The 22,448-nt window shown below is 45.7% G+C and overlaps 1 protein-coding gene across 1 annotated transcript in view; it reads right to left on the bottom strand.

Annotated features, from left to right (window-relative positions):
• Positions 1-398: 398 nt before the first annotated feature.
• Positions 399-22,448, bottom strand: part of CUNH12orf75 (chromosome unknown C12orf75 homolog) — a 40,052-nt gene continuing 18,002 nt past the window's right edge. Inside the window, exons 3-6 of the mRNA XM_052752914.1 lie at positions 6,086-6,121; positions 5,385-5,464; positions 5,057-5,094; positions 399-1,224 (exon numbers count right to left, since the gene is read on the bottom strand). Of these exons, the coding sequence (XP_052608874.1) occupies positions 5,090-5,094; positions 5,385-5,464; positions 6,086-6,121 (121 nt within the window). The 3' untranslated portion in view covers positions 399-1,224; positions 5,057-5,089. The remainder of the gene's footprint in view (positions 1,225-5,056; positions 5,095-5,384; positions 5,465-6,085; positions 6,122-22,448) is intronic.

Below are 22,448 nucleotides of genomic sequence, written 5' to 3'. Positions count from 1 at the left end.
GGTCTCATGTAGTTAGTTCATTCTGGTCTCAAACTTACTGTGTAGCCAGCCAGCCTTGAACCCCTGACTCTCCTGCCTAAGGCTCCTCGGAGCTATTATTGTTAATTACATAAACATTGATGTCCCCCCTACCCAATGCCATGGTGAGCTTGTGGACGTTGAGGGGAATATTTGCCTCACAAGTTCTTAGGAATTTTTACTATTTTGTTTTGCAATTTGATGGCTCTACAATTATCTTTATCAACCAACTATAGAAGACAGAGCCTTTCACTTAGGGAAAAACTCCCACTTCTCATAGTAATCTATTTAACCAGTGTTATCTGTACACACTGATGTACTGTATTTACATATGATAATATTACATGTGACTTCTCTTGAAAATAACTAAGAAATCCAGGTAAAGGGGGATAAAAATATTTAATTGTTGAAGTACACTGGTAAACTGAGTCACTTACAGCAGTCATAAGTAGGTATACATGTTGTCAGCAAATCAGGAACTTTACAGAAATCCCACTAAACATCAACCCTAAGACCTACGAGACAGTAGGGAATCAACATGGTGAGACGCTCTGATTACACACGGGGAGAATGGACAACTGGGCAGATGGAGATCACATACAAGCTTCAGAATAAAGAAAGCGGGAATTTAATTCACACTTGTGGATAGCGTGCAAACTTAACCAGTTCATTTCCAAATACTGCAATGCTCTCAACAGAGGGAATTCTCTTACATTTAAATAAAAATTTTAAACCAACTAGTAAGACAGGGAGATGGTTCTGAGACTCTATTTACCAATTTCACAGCTAAAAAACAACAAAGTCGAAACATCCAAGGACGAGGCAATATATCACTTCAGATAATCCCTTTATGCGGCCCTAAGATCATGTTATAAATACAATAAGGGGGTTGTGTTATATAAAAACTATCAAAAGAGTATCAGTGAAAAGATATGATTTCTGTGAACTGTGTTGAATGGCCAGGATGGGAAACGCTATGCTGCCTGGTGGCCCAGGCCGGGTAGCCACAGCCTTTCCGGCTCTCAATGGTGGATGACACGAAGTCCCCGCAGTGTGCATGAAGTCTTGACAACATCCAGTATGTACCCAAGGCTTTAACTGCACGCTTAGGATTTGGGGAGCTGGCACAGCAGGGGACAGCCTTTCGGAGTTTGTTTGAAGATACAATGTCCCTGGAGCCAAATTCCTTCCAAATTCATGAGCAAGCTGTGAAGGGAAAAAGAAAAGAGGGGGAAAAGAATCAGCACACTCGAATATCACAACTTAGAGAAAAGCACATGTCTTAAGCCTGCAAATTATCTACTGGATTTGCTTTTAAGCAGATTGCATGTTCAATAGCCAATCAACAGCTACTTAAGGTTTATTACTGGGCAGCATAGTTCTGAATGTTGGCAATATTTATATAAAGAGATAAAATTGGATGCTGGGAAACTTATAAAAAATACAATTGAAAATTAAAATACAGAATAACAATGGCCAAACCAGGCTGTGTGCATATCAGCACCACATTCATAATACAGATCACCAGTCATAATGCTATCCCTTCCCAGCATTAAACTAGAGAGAGGCTCCAGTCACAGAGCCTGTGAAACTCTCCAAGGGATATTGATGGGGCTGGTCCACACTGGCATCTGAGAGCCATCACATAAGCTCCTTTGGGCTGGCTTAGTTGAAAGTGGGCCTATGCTACCACTTCCCTCCTGGGTAGAAGGAGCCTCTGAAAAAGCCACAGCGATGTGGGTGTGGCTTCCACTTGAGAGTCAGGTGCGTGAGAAATTACATATCCATATCACCGTGCAAGTGACACCAAGATGCTGAAGTCATTCCTTGATTTGGTCCAAAAAATAGCCACATGAGCTCACGGCATGAATTCCATTCAGAAAGACAGTGGTGTTAGCCGAAAACAGTGTAGCTTGCCCTTTGTATCAAAAGCCCCCAGAGGACAGTCCTCCCATCAAGATTCTGCCCAATGACTAGCCTGCAAAGTCACAGGTGTAGTTGTGTCACAGACAAGCAGAATGATGGACACATAGCCACTCAGGAGCAGGGATGGTCAAGACCTTTCAGGTAATTCAAAGGCCAGGCAAAATGGAAGCCAGAATCAAACGGACTACTTAGAGACGTCATCAAAGAACAGAGACAACAGAAGGAGGTCAAAGAACACACGGGGATCCATGAGCAGCGAAGGGGTATTTCAGCCACTATGTTCAGCCATGTGGGCTGTGAGCAGCTGTAAGACCAAAATGAGCCATCTTAGAAATAAGAACAAAATGCTTTCACCCAAAAACTAAGGCCTAAGATTTCTCCTTCTAGGAATAGGCCAATAGTTACTGAAACAAGTCAGTCCAGATTCCAGAAACCAGGAAGTATAAAAGTACAGAGTCACAAGGTAGTCACGAGGTAATGTCTGCCGGACTATGGAATGTCCTCTCCCTGGTTTCCAGGGTAACTGACCATAAAAATGCCCCCAACTGAGGGCAGTCAATGAGAAATGGTGGTGGGCAACCACTCCCTTAGAAGTAAGATTAAGCCATGATTTCTAGAAAGCCCCTAGAAGTGAGTCAATTAGAATTTTACCGGTACTAGCACCCCTAAATGATGTAACCCTGTGATTTTTCCCTTTAAAAACTGAGCCTGCAGACAGGCGGGCACTTCCTCCAGCCTCCACTGCATTGGATGTATTGGACGAAGTCCTTGCCTAGGCTTGTATTGCTTTTGGATATCCAGAATTAAACCTTACTTTTGCATTCCGGCATGCTTGTCTTTGGTGGTCTCTCTGGGGGTCACGATCTGGGCACAACACAGCAACTGCTAAACTATTACTGGGGGAACTTCTGACCCTCACACAAAGGCAATCAGCTATCAAGTCTCACTCCCCAGTGAGAAAGCTTGAGAGGCCCAGCAGAGCTCACCTGGGGTCAGTGTGCAGCAGAGGTGACCAGGTGCAGCAAGTCACAAGAATATAGTATAGAGATTCAGCTGCATATAATAAGCTATACCTTGATAAACCAAGGAGTTCTGAAAGAGGGAAGCCATTTATCAAGGAATAGTTGGTGTTATTCGGCTTTTAATATACACCAGCTGTCTTCTGCTATGAAACTCTTGTGTGCTAATATACTACTAGGCCATATGGCAAACAAAATAAGCTTCTCAGACCTGCTGCTGATCCACTAGGTAACATCCCTGCAGGGCCTAGAAGACAGGTGGGCTATAGATGCATAGCTTTTTTCTTGTGCAAATGAAGCTCAGACCATCCCCTGCTTTCAGGCCTAGTAGCATTGAAGAGCTATTGATTCAGGACAATAGGACTTTTTGCATAACCAGGTGCAGTAAAGACTGGAGCAGAATTCCTGGCAAGGCAGAGCCACTGAAGAGAAGAGAAGGCAGAGTTTCTCAGAGCCAGGGGTAAGGAGCAAGGAAGAAAAGATGGAGGATGAAGGAACAGAGGACGAAGATGAGGTCGAAAGCATAGGAGCTTAGTTAGGTCTATGACAGGCAGGCCCAGTAGGTATAGAGAGGAGCTGAATGTGAGGACGAAGCTGAAGCTGTATAGATAGAATTTTGTCTTAGAGAAATAAAGTAAACAGATAAAAGAGCTTTGGTGTACATAGAGTCTTTTCCCTCAGATAACCCCACACCATAGTGTCTTCACCAGGACTCTGGGAAGGATTTTCTCAGGGCAGGCCCCTGGGAAAATTCCAATAGCCAGGTTCCTGGGCTCGGACTATGGGATACCTCTTCTGCTCTGTTTCTACGCTTCTGAAACCCTTTACAAGGGAAATGACAGGCTGGTGTTCCCCCAGCTCAGCTTACACAGGAGGCAGATCACACATGTCCTTCTACTTGGGGCAAAATGGCAGCAAACCCAGAGCTCTATGTGGGAAGGGGATTCGCTCTATTTGCATACTAGACTTAAAAAAGACCTTGGTGAATTTTTGAGAGTGGGAACTCCAGGCTGACCTCTGTGACGTCTCTCTGCTGAGCCACTCTCCACAGAACGATTCCAAGGCTGTTGTGGCTTCCGTTAAGAAGCAGGCTGTGTGTCCCAGCCCTCCTGCAGGTAAACATCCCAACTTCTGCCTGTGAGCCTGCTCTACCAGCCCACCCCTTCCCAAACACCCACTCCAGAACTGACCCTGGAAAAGAGGTTGCTTCAGCATCGAAGACCTCTTGTTTCTGGTCTGCTGGAGTCTGGGTTCTAGAAGGAGAGGTAGATGAAGAGGGGGAGGGGAAGAGGAAGAGGCGGGGAAGAGGAGGAGGCAAGGAAGAGGAGGAGGTGAGGAAGAGGGAGAGAAAGGATTAGGAAGAGAAAGCAGAGGAGGGAGAGGATGGAAGCAAAAGCTGCTGCTTATTTCATTTACTCCTAACAACAACCCTGAAGTCTAAGCAAAAGATCCATTCTATTGATTGTAAGACTGAGGCCATGGAGGAAAGGTAACCTGTTCAGCCAGCCCATGGAAGAGGCTGATAAGAGCCCATCCAACAGGTAATGGGCTCTCTCGGGGAAACAACACTGGACATGGAGGATGCAAAGGAGGCTGCATGTGTTTGGCAGGAGCGGCATCGAGTGGAGAGCCAAACACATGATGTGCCATGGGACCATAGACTCCCTCCCCACATACCTGCTCCCGTGTTGACCAGGATGACTGCCCATCCCAACTGGTGATGGACACATCTCTAACTCTGCTGCTATACACCATGTGTGGATCCTGATTCCTAGACAGAGACTCTCTGACCGAGATCTCCCAGCTGTCACTCAAGCCCTAAGCCCTCCCACGTTCTGGCGAGCCCTGGTGTTTTGGGCAGGCACGCAGCTCGCTCTTACTAAAGAAATTACACTGTGTTTGTGGAAGGGTGAAGTGAAACTGTGGTAGATAAGAAGATGGAGCTAACGTCCGTCTCTTTAGGATGAAACACAGTCATGGGAGGAGACGCTCGCCCTGGCGTGCAACATCTGTGAGATGCACATAGAAATATAAGCAGCTCCTTCATCATCATCAAGATGAAGCACATGGACAATTCAGGAAATGCACAGTACCTCTTGAATATCCAGTCATCCTGTTTTCTTCCTCTAATCTTCGAGAGAAAATTAAGAACAGTTAGTGTTTAGATCTTTTTAAAAGCTCATTATAGTTTCCTACAAAGCTATAAACAATAGCCACACACATACACACACGCACACACATAAACACATATCCATACATACACATGCACATACACACGCACATACACACACACATATACCCATAAACACACATAAACAAACACCCATACATACACATGCACATATGTGCACACACACACACACCCACACCCACACACACACATCTTTTTGAGGACATAAGCCCCACGTAACTCTTGCTTACTTTTCCGTACTGTCTTGGCTTGACTAGATACCATGCTGGCCGCTTCGGAGGGCAGGCCAACGTACACGCCGCCGTAGTTTCTTTAAGAAAAGAAATGAGATCAATTTAAAGGGTGCAGGAGAGAGAAACATCAGAAACTAAAGCGTGAACACTCCAAACAATTACACGATCACGAAGGTAACTCAGGACTTTTAAAAGATTCTTGGTTTTCTATGTTAAAAGGAAGCTTTGAGAACAACGGCTCTATTAAGTCAGTGACATTTTTAAATATTTTGCTTGTAATGAGAAAGAAAAGAAGTGAGCTACAGTGATGTGTCAAGTAACATGTGACAGGTGTCAGTCACCGTTTATACAAATTCTGAGATCCCTGTGGCATCAGGCAATGCGGACATTCAAAGGTCACTTCCTCACAGGGAAAGACATATAATATGACACAGAGAGCCCAGGAATGCAGAGCGGGGCAGAGTGGAAGCGTGAGAGGAACATGAAGCAGAGGTGGGGAGGGAGTCATTGACTCAGGGACAGAGCCACACTCACATGACAGAGCAAGAGCTCGCTGGGTCGCAGCCGAGATTCTGACCGCACATCCCCACTAGTATCCCACCTGATGGAATCTGTCATCGTCCTGTGCTAGCGTGGGTTACATCCATGTACTACGACCAAAATCACTCACGTGAAACCGGCTTCGACAGCACACGTACCTCCTCTTGTCGTCCTCTGTTATGGAGTCTTCTGTCCTGAAAGTCCAGAAACGCCTGCCATGAGCCTGTCAGTTTACACCAGACACCTCCTCTTCAGTTACAGGCAAAGTTGAAGTAACAGTGCCCTTAATGCACATTTATTACCACCCTGTGCATCTCCAGCACAGGATTCTGCCTGACCATATACTAAAGACCGCACAATTTTCTTCCTTTCTTCCCTTTTTTTTTTTTTTTTTGGTTTTTCGAGACAGGGATTCTCTGTGTAGTTTTGGTGCCTGTCCTGGATCTCGCTCTGTAGACCAGGCTGGCCTCAAGCTCACAGAGATCTGCCTGGCTCTGCCTCCCTAGTGCTGGGATTAAAGGCATGTGCCACCGCTGCCCAGCCCCTAAGACTGGGCAATTTTCCACATATCAACATAGATAAATTTAGCAAATGCTAAAAAGCCCAACTGCCAGACCAAATAGAGGACAGATGTCAAAAGGCTGTCACCCACTCCCCAGATGAGTGACAGGGACAAGTTGTCTGGAACTCAACCATGAAGCAAGGGGTCTAACAGGTGTGATCTGGAAGTCCTTGTACCACTTGAGAGGCCCAACTGCAGTAGTGAAAGGGTTAAATGCCAATGTAGTCAAAAGTTTTCTCTGATCCCACCCGGCCACTTATAAAATAATCACTTGAAGGCTTAATATTATTTACAAACTGTATGGCCTATGGCAGGCCTCTTGCTAGCTAGATCTTATATCTTACATTAACCCATTTCTATTAATCTATGTTTTGCTACGTGTTCCGTGACATACTGGTCGGCTGGCATGTTGTTCCTTGGGTGGTGGCTGGTCTCTCTAGACTCTGCCTTTCTCTTTCCTATCTCTCTCCTTGGATTTCCCACCTGCCTTACCATAGGCCAAAGCAGCTTATTTATTAACCAATCCAAACAACATATATTCACAGCGTACAGAAAGGCCATCCCCCAGCATTCCAATTTCATTTCCCTTTGTTCAGAAGATGAGACACTTAACACACATTCTATTATAAAGAGGAAGAAAGTGTAGCTGGAGTTTTCCTGCCTGGCCCACAGTCAGGACAAATCTCTCTCACCCGCCAGTCCCAAGCCGCTCAAACCCGATCAAATAAACACAGAGACTTATATTGGTTACAAACTGTATGGCCGTGGCAGGCTTCTTGCTAACTGTTCTTACAGCTTAAATTAATCCATTTCTATTAATCTATACCTTGCCACGTGGCTTGTGGCTTACCGGTACTTTACATCTTCCTTATCCTGATGGCGGCTGGCAGTGTCTCCTCTCAGCCTTCCACTTCCCAGCTCTATTTTCCTCCTTGTCCCGCCTATACTTCCTGCCTAGCCAATGGCCAATCAGTGATTTATTTATTGACCAATCAGCAACACATTTGACATACAGACCATCCCACAGTAAGAAAGCATTATAAAGGAACTTCGTAGGGGTCTCTCTAAAATGTATAATCAGTGCTGGACACATAGCTCAGTTGTTCAAGGGCTTGGGGTGCAAGCACCAGGACCCACGTTTGACCACCAGAAGCCAGACGTGATGGTGTGTGCTTGTAATCCCAGCAGTTAGAGGGCAGAGGTTGCCCAACCCCTGGGGATTGCTGGCCAACCAGGCTCACCATATTGCCAAGGACAGACTCTGTCTCAAAAAACAAAATGGACCCCTCTCCCCGCCCCCAAAATGGACCCCTCTCCCCGCCCCCCCCCCCCCCCCCCCCCCCCCCCCCCCCCCCCCCCCCCCCCGTAAAACAATGCCAGAGCTTGACTTCTGGTCTCCACATGGTTGTGTGCATGCACACACAAACACACACACACACACGTGCACACACACACACACGCACACACACATGCACACACACACACACGCACACACACACACACACACACCCTATTTACATGGCATGTTTTCATCCTGGGCTCAGCTCAATAAGTGACATCTCAGGATGGATTTCACACCCAATCTCAGTATTACTTTTACTCAAAAAGAAAAAAACAAAACTGGACACCTCCTATAAAACAACACCTGAAACTGACCTCAGGTCTCTGGATGCATTTATCACATTCTGTCCTTGTTCAAGGGGAACACACATTCCACCAAAATTCCTCTGCCCGTCTTTAACGGAAGCCATCCCCAAGGCCCTGGTTAGCACACATGGGTTACTTTTCTTAAAGAAATACAATACTCATGACAACCTCAGGTCATCTGAAGAGTCCTCCATCAAAACACAGCAAACCCCGCAAATCCCCTCCCTGAGTCTTCTGAGTCTAGAGGCAGCCTCACTCCAGTGTTGGCTGCTTTAACAACAGCCGGGCACGCTCCTGCTCTCCTGTCAGTGGATCTGACCGTCACGGATGAACGGGGCCCACGAGCACAGAGACACTGACATCCAGTGTTTACACACCACACAATCAATAGCTTCAGTCACCCTGGCTGAAGAGTCAAATCCTCTGTCATCAAGGCGTATGGGAGTCACGCCGTATTAGAAATGGTATTGTGCATATTGCTGTGGCCTAATAAGGTGGTGTTTACTACCTTAATGGAAATGGACTCATAATCTGCAGCACAGATAAAGGGGAAACAGTGGTGAGAAGCTCGGCAGCCACGACTATCAGAACTGTTTGCTGTGGCGCAGAACGGCTCGTGCCACTGTGAAGTCTTCGTTTGTAAAGCTGTATGTCACTGGTAGGTTTGGACACATGTGATGTCTCACGGACTCAGCCACAGCCTTTTCACATCCAGTTTCCACTTGTGTGTTTTAACTTTTTCTTCTTTTGCCTAACTCTGGCTCAAATTTTAACTTTCCCAAATACAAGAAATCAATTTTAAAAGATTTACTTTTAATTTGTGTGTGCGTGTGCGTGTGTGTGTGTGTGTGTGTGTGTGTGTGTGTGTGTGTGACTGTCTGTGAGCATGTGCACATGAGTATAGGTAGGTACCTTTGGAGGCCAGAGGCATCAATCACCAGAGCTGGAATTAGAAGTTGTGAGCATCCAGTGTGAGTGTTCTTCATCTCTCTAGCCCACATTTTATTTTACTTCCAACCAAAGTTTCCCCTCAATCCCCTCCACCCAGTTAACCCGACCTCCCCTCTTCTCCCCCTCCCCCATCCACACCTCCACTGTTCCTCTTCAGATCCGGAGGGGCCTCCCATGGTATCATCCACCAGTCAAGCTGCAGTGACACCGGGCACCTCCTCTTCTATGAAGGCTGGATGAGGCAGGATCCAGCCCATATTTTAAATCTCTCTCTTATCAATTGTGTAAACCCCAGTCTGTGTTCTCAGTATAAACAACCTTCACACATACGACTGGCAGGAAATGACGACAGAGTTTCAGATGCAAATTTTCTAAAAACACGTGTTATAATGAGTTATAAGACACCCAATGTCAGGCTGGGGAATGGGAACTCTGTATAAAGCGCTTCCGTGTGAATGTGAGGGCTGGAGTTTGGATCATCAGCATTCATGTTCAAAACGGGGCAGGTATGCCACAATGCCAGAGCGAGGCAGAAACATGGAACTTCCCAGGACAGCTGGGCTAGAGCTGGAAGCAGGGAGCCTGTGTTCAATGGAAGACACGCCTCACTAAAATGAGGACCAGTCCAGGACTGTGCCTGACCTCATCTTCGGGCCTCCACATTCACACACACACACACACACACACACACACACACACACACACACACACGCACGCACACATACACTTGTATACACACACACACACACACACACACACACACACACACACACACACCATGTCCACTCTTCTAAACCTTCAGAGAATGCTATGAAGTCTGGCATACACACCTGTATGTATGAGATTGCCAACTCATCCATTTCCCACACATAATTACTCTTAATTCTGGGAATGGAGCCTTGGACTTTAAAAAACGCCTCAGTGGGGTTAGGATGGAATCGGTTGATGGAATGTCTGTCTCGTGTGCCTAGCCCAGGGTTCGATCTCAGAACCACACACACTGGGTGTGCGAGCACACACCTGAACTCTGTCCCTCGGGAGAAGGAGGGTCAGGAGTTTAACGTCATCCTGGGCTACACGGTGAGCTTAGGACAAGCCTGGGACAGAGAGACCTTGTGCCTAAATTTAAAACAAAACAAGCCAGTATCACCCGGTCCCTCCAGGGTATCATGAGATACGTCCGTGCTCTCGCCCATAACAGCTCTGAGTTTCTATAGAAACCAGTGCAGAGAACCTGGAGTTCGAATATGTTGTCAGGTGGAGAGAGAAAAACCGGAAACCAGGTTCAGGAGGACATCACTGTGGATTTCTCGGAGGTGAAGCTGCCTCCATGCCTGCCGAGCTCAGGAAGCACCGAGTGTCCCTGACTCCCACCTCCCCGACTCCAGGGCCTCCACGGGTCTTGAGGGGACCAAGGCCACATGGAGCAGCTGGAGCCTGAACCATCTTCTCAGCAAAGTCCTTTTCCCACCCCCAGGGCTGCCCCGACAGCTGTTTCCATTGAACCTTCTGGAAAAACCAGGTCAGAGCTGAGGTGGAGCAGAGCGGCTGATTGATGCAGAGGAACCTCCTGGGGGAGGAGGAGCCACCGCGGCCGTCACCAAAACGCTGTGCCTACTACTGTCCCCGCCATGGCCGCGCAGGGGACACCCCGGGCCCCATGAGTCTATCTGTCCACGGTCACATCTCCACTCTCATTTTGGGGTCTCAACTCCGCCTACCTCAAAGGCCCTGACTTCACGGGTCAGAGGTCAGAGAATAGATTGTCGAATCTAGTAACTATGAGGACGCTGGAGCCGGTGTTATGGAGACTAAGCAGGCCAAGCAAGGCGAGCCCTGCACACACACACACACAACCCCACCCCAGCGAGGGACCCCGAGAGACACTGTCCATCAGCAGCTGCATGGCAGACGCTTAAGGTTGCTGGCTGGCAGAGTGATGCAAGAAAACCAGGGATATCCGTTCATTTCACCTGTTCTAATTTAGGCCCGCCCAACACTCTTGAGAGAGGAAACCACATATGCTGTCCTTTACCTAACCAGAGCCTAAACGGGTTCCGGACACCCCAGTTGCGTGGGTGGCACAAAATCTCAAGCTGCCCTTTGGTTTGTTTGTGTCGGATCTGGGGTTTGGGAAGTGCTGTTGTTTGAGTCTTTTGGCTTGGGGTTTGGGCTATGGATCGAAGCCGGGGCTTTGCCCATGCTAAGCAGCGTGTTTCCACTGAGTGTGCCCCCACTCCCAACTTTACACAGTTTTATGACCATATACCACAAGCCCACCTTGATTTCTATCTCCCACGCTAAGCACAGAGTGAAGGGGAGATGAACAGAGTCTGACAGGATGACCTTGTCCATGCAGTGATCTCAGTGACTGCCTATCTGAGTACTTGTAAAGATTGTTGTTGTGTTTTTATTTCTGTGTGTGCATATGTGCACAAGCAGGTCCTGGTGTGCAGAGGAGTCAGTTCTCCGCTTCTACCATGTGGGTCCCAGGAATCAAACCCAGGGCCTCAGCCACAGTGACCAGTGCCTTGATTAGCCGAGCCGTTTCACCAGCCATATTTCAGTAACCGTAAAGGCTTAGGAAGGTGGAGATTTGACCGGAGTTTATCACCTGTTGGCTGGCCAAAGATACAAATTCAAGTCAGCCATTATCAGTCATGAATGTCTCAGTCAATCAAAGGAGAGGCCAGACAGCAAGAGACAGGGAAGAGCCCAGGGCCGGGAACTATGAGCTGCCTTTGGTGTAAACATCCACAGCTGCGCCCAGAACCCATCTTACCGAGAAGACTTAGTTCTCCAAGAGCAAAAGCACCAAAGGACTTGACATCAGTCTTAACGAGGTATTACTCCATTCTCTAGTAACACATAAACAACTAAGCTAGAAAACAATGTGGATGACACACTTCTTCCCCAGATGGAGCATGACACTTTTTCTTGTATCAAAATTGTGTTTCGTTTTTATCATCCCCACCCTTTGGAAACTATGTAGAATGTGGTTTAATATTTGAAAAAAAAATGAGTGCAATATTCCTAATCAGTTTATGAGGCAAGCCTAAAATGTTCTAAACCACAGAAACATTTCAAAGAATCAACCACTAGCCATTGGGAACCAAGCTTAGATAATACATTGAGCATTTCATTGAAATGAGGTCTCTCTTTGTTGGCAACAACTTAGCTTCTTTTACCAAAGAATACGTTTTCAAGGAGAAAGATGTTGGGGTTCAAGCCACCCACTGAGTATAATAATCTCCAAGATTAAGATCACAAACTCCCAGAACTCTGACTCAGAACTCCAGTCACAACATCAGTGAGATTGTTTGCAAAAACAGGTATTACTGAAAGTGGAGCAGACCACTGTAACTCAAATCCCTCCTGCTTTTAACATCTTGGGATTGTGGGTACATGATTCACTCTGCAGAGTACCAGGGCAACCATCTAGTCTGAGATTATAGATGGTCCCTATTGATCCTGCTTGCAGCTACTTCCTGTGAGCTTGCCAAAGCCGGCATGGCGCTCCTCTTCTCCGTCTCATACGTCAAAGTCAATCATACATTGATCCAGGGGCTGCAGATAATTACACACCCCTCTGCTCCACCCTCATCTTGTAGGTTGTTCCTAAGTGAAGCAGATACTGAACGTCTCCTTGGCCATAAATAAGCTCTATTTTTTGGTAAGCTGGCTTCTAGAAGATAGACCACCTCCAACTGGGCACAGACAGTGGTTGCTCAGCAAAAGGTGGGCGTTCCTCCACCCAGCTTTTCAATATGTATTTTGTACACAACCATTGAAAAACAGCCATCTGTAGAGGACACAAAAAAAACCTTTCAATCATTTTATACTATGATTTTCATTCTATCAGCAACTAGCACATTCACCAAAATAAACCTTATTCAGCATTAATCCATCAAATATAAACTACAAGCAGGCCTGGTGACCCAAGTACGTTTTCCCAACTACTCGAAAGAGGGGTGGAGGTGAGAGGGTTACAAGTTCAAGTCCAGCCTGGGCTACTTAGTGAGACGCTATCTCAACATTGAAAATAAGAAGAGGGGTTGGGCTATAACTCAGCTTGCCTAGGATATGCAGAACCCTCAGTTCAATCCTCAGAACCCTAGGTTCAATCCCCAGAACCCTTGGTTTAATCCCCAGAACCGCCAATACACACACATACATTTTTAAAATATGTGTACACATCATTTTTTCTTCACCAATAATACATGGTAATCAAAATATCTTCATCATTGTATTTTCTCAGCTTTACAGTTGAATGAAATACTGTTAAAAGACCAAAGCCTTCAATGGTAAAATCATGAAACCATGTCATGTTCCCAAAGAAATGGCAAATCACTAACACAGCAGCCATTCCAACGAACGATCTCTAATTCCTCCCCTCCAGTTTGCCTGGAAACCAGGGGGCTCTCACTTCCCAGAACAAACATCTACGGGGCAAAAACATAACATGCTTTTTTACTTATTCATCAAGAAAAACGTTCTAAATATAAAGTTCTGCTTACAGAGCTGCTCTGAGAAGCAGAAAAACAAGCCATCGCCTGCGCCTCCCCGATCTATGTCTGTGCCACTGTGGAGGCTCAACTCCCCTCAGTTTGCAAACAGTACAGATGTAATGCGGAAGCTGCCGGAGCCAGCACTCCATTCTGGTTGTCTGTTTTTTATTTTCCATGATAATCTTTTGAAAGAGTTTTTAGTTTTGTTGAAGGGGAGGTTGTTTTGCTTTGGTTTTTGTTTTTGTTTTTGAGACAAAGTCTCACATGGTAGCCCAGGCTAGCCTCAAACCCTCTGTAACTCTTCTGTTTCTGCTTCTGGAGCATTGAGGTGGCAGGCATGAACATCACCGCCAGCTGGAACAGGCTGATTAATTAACAATACATTTGCTTCCGAATTGTATTTGCTATAATTATACTATAATTCTCCACGTGTAAACCTAATCATTTCACTTTCTTTAGAATTTTCCATTAATGGTGCCCCCTGCTCCTCAGGTTTGAATCTGAAATTGACCCCCAATAGGTTTATGCTTTAAACACCTGTGCCCCGCCCTGCCTGAAGGCACAATTTCTGGAGGCTGTGGAAACTTCAAGAGGTAGGGCTAGCTGACAGAAGGAGTGGACCTTTGAAGGCACAGCCTCCTCTTGTTCCTGCCTCACATCCGGCTTCCTGGTGATATGAACAGGCTCTGCCCCATGGTCCTGCCACCACGCCCTCCCTGCCAGGAGGAGCCAACACCAGTCATGAGAAACGTAACCAACACTGTGGTTCAGATTAAATCCACCAAACGGTTATAGGTGATTTCCAACTGAATTATTCTGCTGCCACGGACTGTATTGGAGCTAATTCCTTAAAACTTCAAAACTTCTTTCAGCTCTTCTAGCTCTCACTCTTTCCCTGGACAAGACTGGCTGCATTTTTTTCTTCCGGTGAGCTGAGGTCAAAGCCGGGCCTTTCAACCTCTGCACAGAGGAGAGAGATTCAAGAGCTAAACTGCATCCCCGGCCTTCCACTGATGTACTGATTGCTCTCTCCATGAGGAAGACCTACCGTGTTAGAGGTCATCTCAGGTGGGTGACAGAGGTACCAACTGCTCTGAGCAAGGCAGGAAAACGCTGTCTCCTGACCTTCAGAAACCTCGCCTTTCCCCCCTGCAGGATCAGTTCTGAGCAAACCCTCAAGGACACAGCTGTTTTCAAACAGCCTAGGATCTCCAAACACAAGACCGAGCCAAGTTCTCTTAAGCTCCCCACTGAGCTTCAGACAGGGCCAGTTCCACCAACACTCAGAACATCTCCTCTTTGGAGTCTTGCTCCTGCTGTAAAAACTCCAAAAGCACTACAGATTCTGGCTCTTACCAAAGCCTGTCTCTCCATCACTGGCTCTATTGGTGTTGAAACCCATGAAAATCATCCAACCTTTGTCTCACGATTTAAGCCCCTCTGTTTTTCCTTTTTTTCTTAACTATTACATAAATCACGGGAGTTTTAAATTATTTTTTAAAATGACAAATACATTTACACGTTTATAGAGAATAGTGTGACACTGTATTGCCTAGTGTTTTGTCAACTTGATCCAAGCTAGAGTCACTTGAGAAGAGGGAACCTCAATTAAGAAAATGCCCCCACCACACTGGCCTGTGGGGGCATTTTCTTCACCCATGATTGATGTGGGAGTCCCCAGCTCATCGTGGGAGGTGCTCTCCTAACACCTGTCCCCACCCCACTCTCAGAGCATATGGTCCTAGCAAATGTAAGAAAGCAGGCTGAGCAGGCCATGAGGAGCAAACTGGTAAGCAACAATGGCCCTCAGCCTCTGCTTCCGTTCCTGCCCCCAGGTTCCTGCCTTGAGTTTCTGCCCTGAATTCCCTCAGTGACAGAGTGTGGCCACAAATACCCTCTTCTTCCCAAGTTGCTTTTGGTCATGGTGTTTTATCACAGCAATAGAAAGACTGACTAAGACAACTGTGCTACTTGATCACCAAGACCCGCTCATCAGCACACCCATCACAGGTTTTTAAATGTTCCCATGACACTAGTGACACCATCCCATTGCTGCCCCATGGGGTTCGCTCATGAAACCATTCACATTTTGGAGTAAAAAAAATCCCACCCGAAGGGAGAAAACAATTCTCTCTCTGATCTTCCTAGAATCATGCTCTTGGCTCCGCCTTCATTTCAGCCCATGTCCCCCACGTCCCATTTCCCCCACACATCAGCCCTTTGGGGCCCACATCCCCCACGTCCCATTTCTCCCATGCATCAGCTCTTTGGATTCCCCTTCCTTTTCTGCCTGGTTTGTCTTACAGTCATACACTGGTTGGTCACCATCTATCCTTCTCCATCCCTAATGATCCCCCCCCCCTTCCTACTCAACCTATGGAAATCCAACCACGACGACCAAAGAGAACTATGGCTTCCACTCACAGCAAGGCCTTCCTTGTTCTGTGCCTTCTGCCATGGGGTATTCATGACAGAACCTCAGACAAATGTGTTCAAAAATCTTTAAGCCCTTAATAATTATGGCTACCATTCACCAGGACAATACACACTGAGGCCATGTATCACCTCCCAGCCTCTTTTCTCCCCAGAAATTTTCACACAACTCTTAGTATAGAGGTACATAAAATAAATATACAAACCAAACATTCACTGATCATAAATAAGTATATTTAAAAATAATTATTTGATATAAATATAATTTAAGTATTTAGATGAATACAAATCTGTATACATTTGAGATGAATGTGCATTCATAATCTTCCATAATGAATTAAGTCTTGGCTGATATTTGATATTGCAGAACACAGAATGAATGTATTAGTCAGGGTTCTCTAGAGTAACAGAACTCATGAGATGAATATATATATATATATATATATATATATATATATATATATATATATATATCCTCTTTATATAGGCTGTGGTCTGGCTAATCCAACAATGGCTGGCTGTGAAGGAATGGACTTTCCCTGAGAGAGCAAGAGCAAGCAGGCTAAGAGTAAAAGCTGCCTTCGTCCTTGTCCTTATATAGACTTCCAGGAGAAGGCATGGCCCAGATTAGAGTTGGGTTTTCCCAGCTCAAAAGATCTGGATTAAAGGCATGTGTTACTGTCTCAAAGATCTGGATTAGAAGTGAATCTTCCTACTTCAAATTAACCAAAAATCTGTCACAGTTATGTCCTCCATTTTTAGGTTTTATTAATTTCAGGTGTACTCAAGTTGACAACCAGGAATAGTCATCACACAGAACTTTAATGTGTGTGTGTGTGTGTGTGTGTGTGTGTGTGTGTGTGTGTGTGTGTGTTCACCCATGGGTGCACGTGAAGAGGCCATGACATTGACATTAAGATGTCTTCTGAAAGCATGAGGACTTGAGTTTAAACCCCCGGGGCCTTTGTAAAAACCTAGACATGGTTCTGTGTGTCTGTAAGCTCAGCACTGGGGAGGGGACAGACAGATCCGGAGAGCTTGCTGGCCAGCCAGCCTAATAAAACAGTGAGAAAGACCTGTCTCCAGACAGAAAGGCAGACAGCAATAGGCGAGGACACCTGACATCTTGCTGACTTCCATGTGTATGTATGGGTGTGTATACCCATATACTCACATGCACACACCACACAGACAGACGGATAGACAGACAGACAGACAGACAGACAGACACACACACACACACACACACACACACACACACACACACGGCACAAACCACAAATTAAGATTGGATATTCATAATTTAATTTTTTTTTTTTTTTTGGTTTTTCGAGACAGGGTTTCTCTGTGTAGCTTTGCGCCTTTCCTGGAACTCGCTTTGGAGACCAGGCTGGCCTCAAACTCACAGAGATCCGCCTGGCTCTGCCTCCCGAGTGCTGGGATTAAAGGCATGTGCCACCACCGCCCGGCTCATAACTTAATTTTTAAGGCTGCATGTCAATGTGTTTTCTGGATATTTTTCTATATTCACTAACTTTAGTGGTAATAAAATAGCTTTGTTTAAAAAGAATTGTAATCAAATTTCACTCCCTAAGTTTTAGGTGAAAGAACTTGAGTTATCTTGTTTAAATCTGAAAGCTATGATTTGTTTGTTTGTTTGTTTTCAAAGGCAAATATTAAATTTGAGTTAACTTATTTAATAGTATCTTCTCTGAAACATTCATAATAGTCTTACAAACAATGCTTAATCTTTAAAAATCAAGATTCTTGGGCAACAGCAAGAGAGGGTAACAGGAAGTGAATATGATCAAAATATATCATACACCTTTTTGAAGGTGTCATAAGGAAACATTATTATGCATAATTAGTATATGTACTAACATTAGTATCACTAATATTAATACTAGTGATACTAATGTAATAGTTTTGTTGATCAAATACTTTTAAAGTATGAAAAGTGACAGACTTTGGGAACACGTTGACCCTAGGGTTCAGAACTGCCCCTTCTTTCCGCACCACCACATTTCATTTGAGAAACCTCCACTCTCCCAGCCTTGGCCATGTGGTTAGACAAGACTGTATGACTGGTTCCCAAAATCAAGCACATGGCCTGGCCCTGGCCCTTGACAATTCCACATTCTCCAGGCCCCTGACTCAGACCAGTGAAGTGTCCTCCCGATGGGGTCTCAGATGAAACTAAAGGAAAGGGGACTGCTCCCACGGGGTTGCTAAGCTAACAGGTAATCAATGGCCATCTCCCCCATGGCCTGGGAAAAGCTGTCAGCAGCCGGCAGCTGGGGAGAGCAGCTTCCTGGGTCTGACCACCTGCATCCAGCTGTGGCTGAAGCCAGACCCCTGGAGCCTTTCCACCAACACATGCCAACGGATTCCTTTGTTTGTTTTGACCAAGTTTAAGCTGGACTTCTGCCATGGCCAACCAAAATATCCCAACACAACCTATCGGTGCCAAGTAGCTCAGATAACGCACTAAATAAAAGAAAAAAAAAACACACACACACATTTGATTTTTGCAAGTGTGTGAATCAGCCAAGGGAATTACAAATATTTTGTAATTTGTCACTGCACCATGATTTAAAGAGACAGGGAGCTAACCAGTAAAAGAGTTTACCTCTGTAAGTAGGTCTGTTTCAGGGAGGTTAACACTCTAGATGCCTTCACACAGGTTGTCACTTATCTATGGTTTATGTTTTAATTCCTCAAGCCTAGGACCTACTTCTATCAATTACTCTCTCCAACACAGACACCCTCAGCCCCAACTTAAACAGCCTTTCTTACTCTTTAGCCTGGAGGTCTACACACATCTCCTGCATGTAAAGCAAGGATCAGTTAGAGACTTCAATGTCAAAAGCCATGCATGACCACAATGAAACACTAACAAAATCTGTTTTAACTGTTTCAGTGTTAACCGTGTTCATCATGGATGTCTCTAGTGGTCAGGGCATAGCTGATTTCTTTCACTTTAAAAAATAGTATTTTTCTGTGGTTTCCAAATCTCCTTGATCTTCTTGCTTTTTGTTCTGGTTTTGGTGGTACTGGGATGGGAGGTTCATGTATATTCTTCTTCTTCAGGCAAGCATTCTACCATGGAGCTACAGAAGCCACAGCCTCAACCTGCTCTGCACATTTCTTTTCTAGGCAGGCTCTCACTAAGTTACCCAGGCTGGCCTTGAACTTGCCATCCTTCTGCCTCAGCCTGTCAAGTCTCTGGATTACAGGCCTGAAACATCAATTTGAACCTGCTGTTTCTTCTGGAGTAAAGCTACGTATGCTGAAAGTGCTTCTCCTTTCAATTTGACTCAGTTATTACTTGCTCCACGCAGCTGAAACCACCATGCTGAGGGGATGGATGTGGTGATGGCCACAGCCAGCTGGTCCCCTTCTTTTACCTGTCCTTCTGCCCGCTTTAGAGCAATCACCACCCACATCCTTGGCTCAAGCCAGAAACTGTTCCCTTCTCTTCCTTCTCCATTCGGTCATTCAGCACATGGACTCTCTAATGTACCATGATTACACAACCCCTCTCCTTCCACGGCCCCACTTGCTGGCTGGCCTCTGTGGCTCCAAGTTCAGAACACCTCGGTACCTCCTTCTTCCCCATGTCACACAATCCCAGGAGTCAGCACCCTAGACCACAAACAGAACCATTTAATTCCTCCCACTTAATACTTTCAGTGGCCCTTGAAACATTCACAAATGAAGCCTAATGACTGGCCTGTTAGGAGAGACCCTTCACAGGCCATTCCCAAATCCTTGGCCCCATCTTACACCTCTCCCGTCCTGGGCCAGAGGCTCCAGGAGGGCTTAGAAGATGGCCAGGCTCTGTGAGCCTGCGCCCTCTTTTCATGCTCTCCTCTCTGCATGGCTCACCTTTCTTCCTCTTCTCTGCACGAACTCTTGCTCATACAGGAAGCCCCAGCCCAACATACATTCTGCCTGTTTTCACGAGGAGCCCTGATCACTGTATCTTGGCTACCAGTAGACAGTGTTCAAGTAAAGTACCTTTTGTTATATTGGATTCTTGCACACAGAAACAGACAGCAGAATAGGAAAAGGAAAAGATGGTAAGAACTAGAGGCCTTTCCTAAAGCTAGACTTCTAGAACATTTTCTATTTGATGCCCCCTTATGCCTAAGAAATTGTCACGTGACCCCAAGTATACTGGAACATAAAATAAGTGTACAAACATTCACTGATTATAAATTTCAAAGAGATTTATTCTTAAAGTTCATTTAATTTTCCCATATATTAAAAAAATTGGTTCACTGATGAAATGGGTGTGCTTATTTATTTTTATCTAAAGAATCAAATCTTGGGTCAACTAGATCGCTTAGCAGGAAAGGTACTTGCAGACAAACCTGAAGACCTGAGTTTAGTCCCCAAGGCTGATGTATAATGAAAGAACCAGCTTCTACAGGTTGTCCTCTGACTGCCACATGTCCATCGTGATACGCAAGTGCGCGCGCACACACACACACACACTCACACACACACACACGCACACACACACGCATGCGTGCGGGCACACATACACATAAATAAACATATTAAAAACTTTTAGCCGGGCGGTGGTGGCGCACGCCTTTAATCCCAGCACTCGGGAGGCAGAGCCAGGCGGATCTCTGTGAGTTCGAGGCCAGCCTGGACTACCAAGTGAGTTCCAGGAAAGGCGCAAAGCTACACAGAGAAACCCTGTCTCGAAAAACCAAAAAAAAAAAAAAAAAAAAAAAAAAAAACTTTTAAAAAGGCTATCTGACACTGTAGAACATCCAGCATCCTCAACAGTTTCCATTTTATCATATTCTATTTTATAATAATAAATGCCACTTAGACTGCCACTTCATTTAATACACAATATACAAGGGCAGGAATGTATTTAGAGTAATTTCAGAAACCACTGGAAACTCAAGCACTAGGCCGGGAATTTGAAGCAAGTGATTTCTGCTTCTTTTGTGCCCAAAAGTCTCAGAGGAAATGGCTATTTAATTCCCAGAAGTCTTTATAATCCCACTCTAGTCTTCTCTGAATTCTCCTTTGTAATTAAAAACAAAGTCTGACTATTTTTAATACTGACAACTGACAGTTTTCAAATCTCATCCCTCCCCCTCTAGCATGATATCTGCACAAGCTGTACGAAAGTCTGGACATTTCCCCCTGGCCATCAGGAAAGTCAAACCCAGTCTTTGTGTAGGATCTCTCACCCTAAACATTCCCCAACCGCAATACAAACCAAAGGCATGCCCATCCCTCACCCAATCTCAGTGGACCACTTTGTGTGCAACCCTGTTCTCCCCAGAAAGCCTCACCAAATAAACACCAAACCTATGCATCCTCTCTTGACGTTGCATGGCTCCATCATCTAACTAATTTGGGACAGGAAGGTGAATCCCAACCTTCATGGTTTTGGTTTGAGTGTGAGGTGGCCCCCACAGGTTGGTGTGTTTGCACACTCAGTCCCTAACTGGTGATGCTGTTTGGGAAGGTTGTGGAACTTTCTGGAGGTGTAGCCTCATTGGAGGAAGTGCTGTCCTGGGGGTGGGTCCCACTTCCTATTCCTTCTGCTTCCTGAGTGCTGATGCACGGTGATGAGCCAGTTTCTTGTTCCTGAGGCCTGCCTTCCCTGCCCAGGCAGACTGTGTCCCTCTGGAACTGAGTCAAAGTCATGCTTTCTCCCCTGAATTGTTTTCACCACAACAGAAAGGAAACTGGGGCAGCACTGTAACCAGAAACCCCTAAAACAGTGAGCTCCTGTCCCAGCCTTATGCTACCTAGATTACAGATACAATTCAGCAGAATGCAGAGAAAGTGCAATGGAGACACGGACAACATTCCCAAGCAGGAGAAACCTCACACTGAGGAGCCTGATTATTAAGTTCTACAGCCTGAAGATCAGTTCAACACAGATTATACAGAAGGAAACTGATCCAGTTTCCATGGCTGTAACAAAACACCTGAGATCAGGTAACCTTCAAATAATAGAAGTGTATTTGGGTTGTGGTTCTGGAAGTTGTGAGGTCCGAGAGCACAATGTGGCATATGCTCAGCTTCTGCTGGGGACACCGTGAGACAAAGACACACTTGGTTGGTGTCTCTTCCCCTTCTTAGAAACCCACTAATGACAAGAAGGGGACTCCAGCGTCAAACCCATGAACCCTAATTAGCTCCCCAAAGCTTCCAAGTATTAACCCAGGAATCTGAGGACGGACTCTCCAACACACGAACTCTGGAAGACCCCCAGCGTATCCAGGATTATCTAGTTCTTACCACCAAAGCGAGCGAGTGTTCATATGAGTAATCTTTCCTCCCTGGACGGCTCTCAGACACAGCACAGTCCCAGGGGTGACATGTCAGGCTGTCGCATCATCACTTTTGCTAACTCAAGTCTCTGCACAGGCGGAGATG

Source organism: Peromyscus californicus, unplaced genomic scaffold (assembly GCF_007827085.1).
Source record: "Peromyscus californicus insignis strain IS unplaced genomic scaffold, ASM782708v3 Scaffold_24__1_contigs__length_46423439, whole genome shotgun sequence".
Lineage (NCBI taxonomy): Eukaryota > Metazoa > Chordata > Mammalia > Rodentia > Cricetidae > Peromyscus > Peromyscus californicus.
Note: the sequence above shows the minus strand (reverse complement) of the source record. Positions and strands in the feature narration are given on the sequence as shown.